At 41.7% G+C, this 11,316-nt stretch overlaps 1 protein-coding gene across 1 annotated transcript; it reads right to left on the reverse strand.

Moving 5' to 3' along the window:
* Nucleotides 1-245: 245 nt before the first annotated feature.
* Nucleotides 246-1,163, reverse strand: LOC121441519 (olfactory receptor 8S1-like). Its single transcript, XM_041642762.1, has one exon. The coding sequence runs from the start codon at nucleotides 1,161-1,163 to the stop codon at nucleotides 246-248; it is 918 nt and encodes a 305-aa protein (XP_041498696.1).
* Between the last annotated feature and the right edge of the window lie 10,153 nt (nucleotides 1,164-11,316).

An 11,316-nucleotide genomic window follows, 5' to 3' on the forward strand; every position in this document is an offset into this window, starting at 1 on the left:
AAAATTTTTGTTAAGATGATCTCGCGGAAGAGAGGGTTTGCTGATTCACGTATCCCTTTCTAAATACGGCTCATCATCCTCAGAGTTCTCTATTCACAATATTTCCACAAAAGGCAAGAGGCATGTCTCCAATGGTGCCTTCCATCATAGACAACAACAGCTCTCCTTGAAGACCATTGTTTAACCACATAGTACCGCGGTTCCATGTCTATTTTATTATAATGTTGTGACTGATGCAGAAGGGGTTAAAAATGCTTTCTGATCATTCTTCCCACAGCTGCCTTCACTTCCTTGTTCTTCAGACTGTAGATGAGGGGGTTCAGCATGGGGGTGACCAGACTATACTGCAAAGAGAAGACCATTTCCAGGGGGGACCCTGAAGCTGGTAAAAGGTAGCTGATGAAACCTGAGCCATAGAACAAGATCACAGTGGTGAGGTGGGACAAGCAGGTGGAGAAGGCCTTGCTTCTGCCTGTGCTGGAGCTGACCCTCAGGACAGTGGCAACAATGCAGGCGTAAGAGCAAACAATCAGGACAAGGGTTCCAAAAAAATGCACCACCGAAGAGCATAGCAAGAGTACGAAGTTGGCAGAGGTATCGGAGCAGGACAGAGGGAAGAGCGAGGACAGCTCGCAGCTGAAGTGAGGAATGGTCCGCTCCTCACAGAAATCTAAGCCGACGGCCAGGAGGATATTGAGGAGGGCGTCGACAAAGGCCAGGCTCCAGGAGCTCCACACCAGCCCCACACAGAGCTGGCTACTCATCAGCTGGCTGTAGAGCAGAGGAGAGCTGATGGCAATATAACGGTCATAGGCCATTGCAGCAAGCAGACAGGCCTCGGTGCCTCCAGTACTGAACACAAAGAAGGCCTGAGCCAAGCAACTGCCAACAAAGATGGTTTTGTCCTCAGAAAGTAGGTTCTCCAGCATCTTGGGAGCTGTGACGGATGAGTGGCACAGGTCCAGGAAGGACAGCTGTCTCAAGAAGAAATACATAGGTGTGTGGAGGTGAGAATCAGCCGCAATCACAAGCAGCATCAAGGCGTTTCCCGCCAGCGTGAGGAGGTAAACCAGAAGGAACAGAGTAAAGAGTATAGGCTGAACATAGGGGTCGGTCGAGAGTCCAAGGAGAACAAATTCTCGGACAGCACTGTGGTTTCTCATAGCTGAAGAGGAAAAAACAAACAAGATCCATCAAGACCCTCAATGCCCCTTGGTTACCCCAGATTGAAGTCTTGTTGTCCATACACCTCTGCTCACCTATTTAAACATGATCCCCCTGACCATTGCTACACCATTATTAATCATCAGCATTGTCTTTTATTATGAAGCCCTTTTCTGAGCTCAATGTTATCTCACTACTGAGAGTGATTCATGTAAGAAATGTTTTTGATCAGAGATAGAAAAAAAAAAAAATCCCGAGTGAATTACCTGAGAGATGAAGGGAAGGATTTAAGCAGATGTATGAACACTGTGTTCTACAAACATTAGAAAAAAGATTCAAGAATACTGGACTGGGAGCAAGAAAATCAGAATCCTTACTTCATTGCTTCCATTTAACTTTAAATGATATCTTTGCTTGTGCATATGTGCACATGTGTGTGTACGTGTGTGTGTGTACATGTGTGTTAACATTTTTTCTTGCCTGCCAGAGTTATAAAGGCACTGATAATGATAAAAAATTAAGTATAAACGGTGGGAATACAGTCAAAATGAAACTTCAGCAATGTCAGGAAACAGAAAAATCTTAAAGTACCTAAAGCTCATCATGACCCTTGTATAGAAATGGCCGATATAATAAAGGCAATGCCAGCTATTTCATTCTGCAGGCTTCCTCCTTGAAGCCATTTAGAGATTCTCAGAATAAAAATCTTTTTAAAATAAAATGAAAGTTTCTATTTTGGTTGTAAGTAATGCCTGAAATATCATCCACCATTGATTTGTGCAAGTTATATGCAAATTTTAAAACGATTACCGAATACAATATGAAAGGCTTTCTTTTAGATCCAAGCACTACCGTAGGGATGGAGGGTGAAGTTAATTGAGTCTTACCCAAGAGAAAAAAATTCCTTGAGAGCTGTTCTTCTCAGAACCATATAAAAGGCACCATTCATAATACCTGGCCCTCAACGTTTATCCTTGATGGAAAGAAATAGGAGACAGAGGCAGGGGACAAGCCAATCTATATAACTGAAGTGTGAGCTTCTGAACAGTTTGAAGTCCCTATGGTAGCAGGCACTTGACACAAGCAGACGGGAGAAAAGCAAAAGGCACCAAAGCTGAGCGGAACCCACTTTCGTGTGTCTTGATCTTGCCCCAGTCCATTCCTCTTTCTCCTCCAATTAGATATGCTGTACTGTTGGTCAAGGGAGGCATCTCGCTTGGTTTTGTCTTCTGGAGCAATCTTTAAAACTGTAGCCGTCAACATTACATAAATTAGAATGCAGCAAACTCAGTGGCTTCGCGAACAATCGCAGAAGTCCCTGCTGTGTAATCAATTGACAAAATTAGCAGGGGCTTCTCAGCAGGAGGGAGAGTTATCTGAGCCCCACACTGCTGTTGAGGTAATCTTTCAGAGCACCCATGTCTGCACACCAAGACAAACACCCAACAGCAAAGCACACTTCCTCTCACCCACAGCCTCCTAGGGCTTAATAATCACCCTAACACTGCAGACTACATGGTGAGGCTACTCACAGCCAAGGGCAAAAAGGATGGAGTCACATCTAGGTGGGGACACCGTGAGAAAGCAGGCAGCCACCTGCAAGCCAAGGGAAATGACCTCTAGGAAAACTACCCTGATTTTCACCTTGAGCCTGGATTGCCAGCTTCACCAGAAGTACGGTAGAATTTTCCACTATTACAGCATAACTCTGCGTAGGAAGTGCTCGAAGCAGAGCACCGTCTTGACGAACAGTGAAGTACTTACTACCTGTGTTCCAAAAGGCTTCATATCCCACCTGTTCAGAAACAGCTCAGTGCTGTCCAAATGTCTCAGCAGGTAAAGGTACTGGCTCCCGAGCCTGATGACCTGAGTTCCATCCTGGAACCATCCCCCACTCCCATCGTGGAAGATAAGAACTGACTCCCACATCCTGCCCTCTAAACTCCACACGTGTGCCATGACGTGTGTCTACCCACACTCATAAGCAAACACACGTAAAAAATCTCAGTTATCCTTTGAACTGTTGATAATTGTCTTGGAGTAGCAGTGGGGCTGAGGAAATAAAGGAGAACAAGCTTTTTGGGGTGAGATGAGTAGCTACGCATTGAGGGATGAATGAGGAAGTGTCCTTGTCATCCTGCACTTTCAATGATTCAGCAGGGCGAAGTCCACAGGTGCCCAAGTGCAATGCCGTGGAAATGGCAAGGTGAGTGTCTGCAGTAAGCGAAATAGTAACGCTTGAATCTAGGCTAAATTATAATCATGTGTGAATCTTTCAACTTCCTTGTATGCTTAAAGTCATTCAAATTCTAAAATGTCTTTTAGGGCTGAGGTGGCCATCAGAATTTGCCATACAGAACGCAAGTACCGAAGTTCAGTAGCTAGAACCCAGACATAAAGAGTAGAGCTGACGGTGGTGACAGCAGGGAGAGAGGTGGGCAGGTCCTGGAGCTCACTGGCCAGTTAGCCCAGCTTACTTACAGAGTTCCAGGCCAGCATGAGGCACTGTCAAAAGCAAAAACGAAGGGCTGGAGAGATGACGCGATGACTAAGAATACTGGCTGTTCTTCCAGAGGACCTACATTCAACTCCTAGCACCTACCTGGTGGCTCACAAGTGTCTGTAACTCCAGTCCCAAGGGATCAAAAGTCCTCTTCTGGTTTCTGTGGGCACCAGGCATGCTCGTGGTACATAGACATGCATGCAGGCAAAACACCCATATACAAAAATAAAGTTTAAAAAAATCAGAAATAAAAACTAAACCTAATGAACAACAGCCTCTATATGTACAGGTAACCCAAACAAGTACTCTTGTCCACACATGAACACACACACACACACAAATTGTTCTAATTATTTGATTAAATACACACACATAAATTAAATGATTTACTTTTACCTAATTAACAAACTTACCCATCCACAGAATTAGAATTAACACAAAATAACACCTTAATGCAATTATGTATGCGTGTGTGTGTGTGTGTATGTGTGTGTGTGTGTGTGTGCACATATCAGTTATTGGGTATTTCCCTTATTTACAAAGCTACCCCATGTGAGATGCAAGCTTCTGGTAAACTGATATGCTTGGGTTACATACACCCCTTCCACCCTCATCAATGCACTCTCTAAATAGATGTTACATATTTAAATATGTAATTAAAACATATGTTTATGCCCTTATTTTTTGTTAAGTGACAGATATGAATTGATATCTCTGTGAGACGAAAATATGCATAGAACTCCCTGAGTCTACATAAAATATGGCAGGCAGTAACCCAAACAGAAAAGTAACTGAGGAATCCCCTTCGGATCACTTCAGGTCCCTACAGTGGGAGAATGAGAGGGCTAAGATTTCTCAGCATGAGGAAAAGCGGTAGTGAGGGGAATAAGAGCAAGCCAGCGGTTTTCTTCGTGTCACCTAGCCACATAACCCAATCAATTGCTTTACCGTTCAGTGTGGTAAGGTCTCAGCCACGGATACTTGTGATCCTCAGTGCCAATAAGGCTGTGCCTGAGTTCTGTAGTTAAGAGCTCCAATGCCACATTTCACTGTCAAAATTGTCCAACAGACACAGTCAGCTCCAGTTCAGACATAGAGAACAGTCTCAGGTTACTGAACTGTTCAAGGCTAATGACAATTTTTAAACGGACCTTTTTTTTTCTTAAATTTTATTTATTATGTGTATACACGCTCACCCTTGAGTTCAGGTGCCTCAGAAACCAGACGTGTTCGATCCCCCTGGGGCTACAGTTATAGCAGTTGCAGCCTGCTCAACAAGGGTGCCGACACCAACCTTGGATCCTCTGAAAGAGCACTTGAGTGCTCTTAACCGCTGAGCCAACCGCCCAGCCCCAGTTTTCCCATCTTCATTGTTCGGTGCTCTGAGAATTTAATTGAATGATAAAAGAGCTTTAACAAGTTCTGTTTCCAGTTAGATTTAAATTATCAATATACCAAAAAAAAAAAAAGAAAAGAAAAGAAAAGAGCCGCCAGTCCGAGAATGCTTGCGAACAGCTTAGAGAACCAAGGGAAGCTATCCCTTCTGGAGACACGAGTGTAGGAAAGCTCGAAACAGGAAAAAACATGAGAAAAAAGGAATTAAAAATGAAATAAAATCTCAGACAATCATGAAAGTAAGAAGGAAGGAAAAGGGGGCTCAAGAAGCTGAGAGCAGAAACAGATGTCTGGGCAGCCAAGGGGCGCCCTGGAGGTCAGGAAATGAGCACTTCCTACCTCAGGTGATTCCCATCAGGAAAGCACACCCCAGCTACTCAGTTTGCAGGAATGTGTAGTCTTCGGAGGGAGCTGGACAACGAGAAGTGTGTTTATACAGACCCCAGAGCTCCCCTAGACACTTGAGGGTGCTCCTCTAATTTCCGTCTGGGAGTCATCACAATGCCTTCCATTTTTTGAGCAGTTCCTTCCTTGTTTCCTAATTCTGATCACACAACCATTTGTCCACTTGGCATCTTCAATGACTAATAGTTTGCTGTTAGCATTATCTGAAGAAGGAACTCGCCAGTGTTTGCCATCAGGAGGGCAGCTTGGTTTAGAGTCAGTGGGGCCAGTGGATTAAGTTAGGGGCCTAAAAAGCAGTTGAATCAATGCCAGGCAGTCCCTGGAGTCATGGGGAAGCTTGACTTCAGCATCATTAATTAAACAGGACTTTTTTTTTTTTTAGGGCAGCAAGGGACTTTATTATGCATTATCTCTGGAAACTCTGGGTTAAAGCAATCACCTTCAACTATTGGGTGAGAACTCTTGCTCTGCTAACAACAGCTCACTGGAACAGAAAGATAAAACCCTGTCCCCTATGTCGGAGGGTACAATTTTTCCAATGACAAAGTCCAAGGGGAACAAAAAACCATCTGAGATTTAATGTGGAAGCTGAGACAATTGTGCTTACCTCCTGATCATTTTTCCATATGAAATAGATTTGCAAATACAGCAATGTTGAGAAACCAAAGAGCCAAACGAGGAACAAAGATAAATTTCTCATTACTATTACACTATATAAGAAATTACAAAACAATCTTCCATTATATGATTAGGCATCAGCTTTATTCGCCTACACAGAATGATTTAGCCGATATTCTCAAGGTACTTTCTATGAATGTGATCCATGTCTATGGTCTAGATTGGTTTTGTCAGTTGTATACTTGGGTGCCCTTTTCCACGCCTGCAGGAAATACTCAACACACTCATTTTTATGCACTAAAAGTACTCATAGTAGATTCATCGTAAAGCCTTTCTCCTATTGATAACTATTCAATAATTAAACTATGTAATTTAATGATTATAAATTAAATCTGCTGTAATGAGTTATAGACTGGGCATTTTATGCCTGCATGTGGATAAGTATACTAGTCCTTTTGTGTTCCAACCCTCTACTATGTCCAGCATCAGGTCAAAGTATGTGTTTTAGAGCCTGATATGATAGTTTGGATACCACACCTCTCACGGATATCAGTATACTGGGTGTATATATTTGGCAGGCTTCAAGGTGAGGTGTCTGTATGGTACCTTTAAAGACCTTCTGCACTTCTCTGTGGGAGAAGAGGAGGCCGTATATTCTACAGCTACAGCACAAATCCACTTAGAGATGTGATCTAAGCACACGGGCACAGAAAAAAGGAACGTGTCGCAATAAGAACAATGTCTGTATCCTTTAGTGATGAACCTCCACACTTAGTGCAGGCACACGGAGTCAGCAACAGCCCTGGCCTTTTCAGTAAGACAGAACCTTTCTGACACACCTTTCCACATTCTATATGTAGCCATTTGTACCCGGTTTCTATCATTTCTCATCATGTTCTCAGTCTTTTTGTTTAAGATTTATTTATTATTATGTATACAGTGTTCTGCCTGCATGTCTGCCTGCAGGTCCGAAGAAAGCACCAGATCTCATTACAGATGGTTGTGAGCCACCATGTGGTTGCTGGGAATTGAACTCGGGACCAGTGTTCTTAATCTCTGAGCCATCTCTCCAGCCCCCATCTTTTCACTCTTACAGCACGAATCAATACTTTATTCCTTTCATACAATACTTTATTCCATTGCGATCATGTTATGCTTTAAATATAAAATGCCCCCAAAAGGTTCATGAGTTGAATGCTAGTCCCCAGTTGTTGATGCTATTTGGAGGAAGTTCTGGAAATGGGATAGAAGAAATATGTCACTGGGGCAGAATATTCTTAGGGGCTACCTTCCCTTTTCTGAGTATATGTATATTTTGTATTGACATATGTTTTATGTTTTGACTCTCTGGTATACACCAGGAATACAACTCCAGTTCAAATAGTAACTCTGTAGCCCGCTGTCGTAGTTACTGTTGCTATGGCAAGGCACCATGAAGGGGGCAACTGGGTATGTGGTTTCAGAAGGTCCATGATGGTGGAATAGAGGCATATTGGCACAAACAGCTGAGATCCCACATCTCAGTCTACAACCAGGAGGCAGAGGATACACCGGGAATGGCATAAGTATTTTGAAACCTCAATGCTCACCTCAGTAAACACACTTCTTCCAAGACCACATCTCCTAATCTTTTCCAAAAAGATCCACTAGCTGGGGACCAAGAACTCAAATATATGGGCCTATGGAGGCCATTCTTATTCAAACCAACACTCATTTTCTGAGGAAAACCCAAACAGTTCCCCAAAGTGAATAATCATTTTCAACTTCTACTACAAGTATGAAAGATTTCTGACTTCTCCATATTAAAAATATTTAATTTATTCATGTGTGTGTGCACATGTGTATACACACGCGTAATGTGTGAATGGGGGCGTATGCAATGACATGTTTGTGAGGGTCAGAGGACAACTTTGAGAAGCATCTCTCTCCTGCTTTAACACAGTCCAGGGAAAGCACCAGGCTTGCACAACACCTTAACCAGCTGGGCCCTCTTGCCAGCCACTGATATTTTCACAAGCACTTACTCTCCATCTTTTTAAAAATACATATTTATTGTTTAGTTGTGTGTGTGCATAAGTGTTAAGTTTGTGTGTGGGAGGGGGTGAATGTTGTGATTGTCTCTGAGCTGAAACTTCCATGCTGCTTGGAAGCTTGTTATGACACAGGGTGTTCCAAGGGAGGTGAAGCATCCCATTCTGCATGGGAACTCAGGAAAAACAACTCAAAAGTTTAGGAAGTTTCCAAAACTGACCATATTCATTGGGACCCCTTCCTCTCCAAGAATGTTCAAGAAATTTCTCCTGGAAGAAGACCAACCAAGCTTCTTAGGGTCAAGACCAGAAAGAATGCCTGGAAGAGGCATAGGTCAACTGTCCTGCCTGGAGAAGAGACTCCTTCCTGTCGAGGTATCTGCAAGCTATGCAGTGTGCTCCAGATTTCCAGTGTTCATGATAAGATATCATCATATTACCCATGCTGAGGTAGGCTTTGATGATGCAGCTGTCTTTGAGAATTTCTGTTCCTATAAGTGACCCCTCACACATATTCCTGTAAATTACCCAATATGACACATTGCTCCACCAAGTTGGGCTTCAGTCCCACCCACAGACTCTCTATTTAGAGTGAGTAGAGAGCTGTGTTAACATCACCCCAGGAATAGTATCGAAGAGGATGCATATGTACACATATGTGCATGCATGTAGAATCCAGAGGTTAATGTCAGGTGTTCTCAAGTGTCTTCCCTGGTCAGTCCCTACTGTGTTGGAAAGGGCCAATGGAAAACACTCTGATCCTGTCAGAAGCATTTATCATGAGTGATTGTGGGTCATGACATAATTGTGACATATAACAATTGATAGTTCAGATGTCAACCCAGCAGAAAAATTATTCTTAGAAGGAGGAAACTTCCAGGCAGGGCCTGCAAGGCCACTGACTGTGAAAACTAAAATTTAAAACTTTCATCTGTAATTTCACTTGCACAATAACAGCTATGATATCTCCCCATTACCATGCATTTTCATGTTTGTGTAATCTCATGATTGCATGGGCAAACATGGTTACATGGGCACACATAAGATCTCATGATCTTAAGGACACACATATTTATGGATGGTCTCACAGTCCCATCTTTGTCCCATATTATTGTGAGACATTAGCCTTACTGACAAAGCAAATTGGCCAACATGTGTCCTTCTGGACAGATCACAAATGGAACTTTTTTACATATGAAAATGTCTGGCCTTGTAGGATCTAAGCCCTTCGGGGATTTATGGTGAACTGCAGTATCGCAGGTGTCTGTCCTTGTTATATCACAGTCCTCCAAGAGATCAATAGCATCTATGTTGCTCTAGGCTTCCTAGACCAGCATCTCCCTGCTCTCACTCAAAATAACAATGAACACTTTGTACCAGTTTTTGATACAAGATTTTAGATTCAGTGAACTGTTTTTGTTTAGGTCCTGTGATTCAGGTAATGAGAAAGGCTTTTAAGTCATGTTCAGATAGTATTAATCACACTTAAGAAATGTAAAACAGTACACGTACTTTTTGCCTCTTCCTTAAATCTCTCATTGGTTTAGTTTCCTTCCTTTGTAATTTTTGTAGCTGTGTCTTTAAGAGATAAGTTGAACTTTTACAGTATGCAGCTGTTGTCAGTCACCAATTAAACTGACCAAGTCTTTGCCTTGTAGTTGCTTTATTACTAATTAGTTCCTAATGAATGAATTTTTTTATTATTTTTGTTGAGCTATATATTTTTCTCCCCTCCCCTTCTACCCACTCCCATGATTCCCATGATTCCAAATTTACTAAGGAGATCTTGTCTTTTTCTACTTCCTATGTAGATTAGATCCATGTATGTTTCTCTTAGGGCCCTCATTGTTGTCTAGGTTCTCTGGGATTGCGATTTGTAGGCTGGTTTTCTTTGCTTTTTTTAAAAAAACACTTATGAGTGAGTACATATGATAATTGTCTTTCTGGGTCTGGGTTACCTCACTCAATATAATGTTTTTCTAGATCCATCCATTTGCCTGCAAATTTCAAGATGTCATTGTTTTTCTTCTGCTGCATAGTATTCCATTGTGGAAATGTATCACATGTTCCTTATCCATTCGTTAGTTGAGGGGTATTTAGGTTATTTTCAGGTTCTGGTTATGACAAACAAAGCTGCTATGAACATAGTTGAGCACATGTCCTTGTGGCACGATTGAGCATCGTTTGCATATAGACGCAAAAGTGGTATTGCTGGGTCTTGAGGTAGGTTGTTTCCTAATTTTCTGAGAAATGACCACACTGATATCCAAAGGGGTTGTACCAGCTTACACTCCCACCAGTAATGCAGGAGTGTTCCCTTTACCCCACATCCTCTCCAGAATATGCTGTTATCAGTGTTTTGATCTTGGTCATTCTGACAGGTGTAAGATGGAATCTCAGAGTTGTTTTGATTTGCATTTCTCTGATATATAATAAATGAGTATACCCATCCCTTCTTTTCTGGCTTTCATTCATTTGGAAGATCTCATTCCATCCCTTCACTGTCTGTCTAATTGCCCTCTAAAGTCAATCATGTCAAGGAACCACATGGTGTTTACTGCTGGTGGGGGTTTTAAAAATCCTACAAAGCACTTCATGTCTTTTGATTAAATGGGCCAATGTAATTGTTGATGAAGTCAGGACTTCCTGTTGTCATTGTCCTCTTGCTCTACTCCTCTGTAAATTGATCTTTCTTTGGCAGTAGTGCTCTTTTTTCCCTTCTCTTTTGGGTAATTTTAATATTCTTTGTTATGGATAGCCTATATAGAAATTTGATATTATAATCATTTTTTGAAGCTACCTACACATTTATTTTCTTTTACTACAAATTACTGCACTTTTACTCCTTTCCCTCCCATTTTCTTTTGATCTGACAATTCAAAATAGTTATATTACATATCATTAATATATTACCACAGCTATAGTTATATTTTATTACTTTTGTCTTTTAATCCTTATACTAGAATTATAAGTAGTTTAAACACCTTAACTACAGCATTAGAGTAACCTAATTTTACTGGTTGTTATCTGTACCAGTAAATGTGTATGTTCATACATTGATGCTGCTTAAATTTTCAGCTTAAAAATTCCTTAAACACATCCTGGAAGCTAATCCAGTGAAGACAATGTTCCTTAGCTTCGTTATCTAGGTAGGACTTATCTCTTCTCCATTTCTGAAAGATAGACTTTCTGGGTACAGCA

The sequence above is a fragment of the Microtus oregoni genome, unplaced genomic scaffold, assembly GCF_018167655.1.
Source record: "Microtus oregoni isolate MIOR12 unplaced genomic scaffold, Mior012 000077F_ref0000221, whole genome shotgun sequence".
NCBI lineage: Eukaryota > Metazoa > Chordata > Mammalia > Rodentia > Cricetidae > Microtus > Microtus oregoni.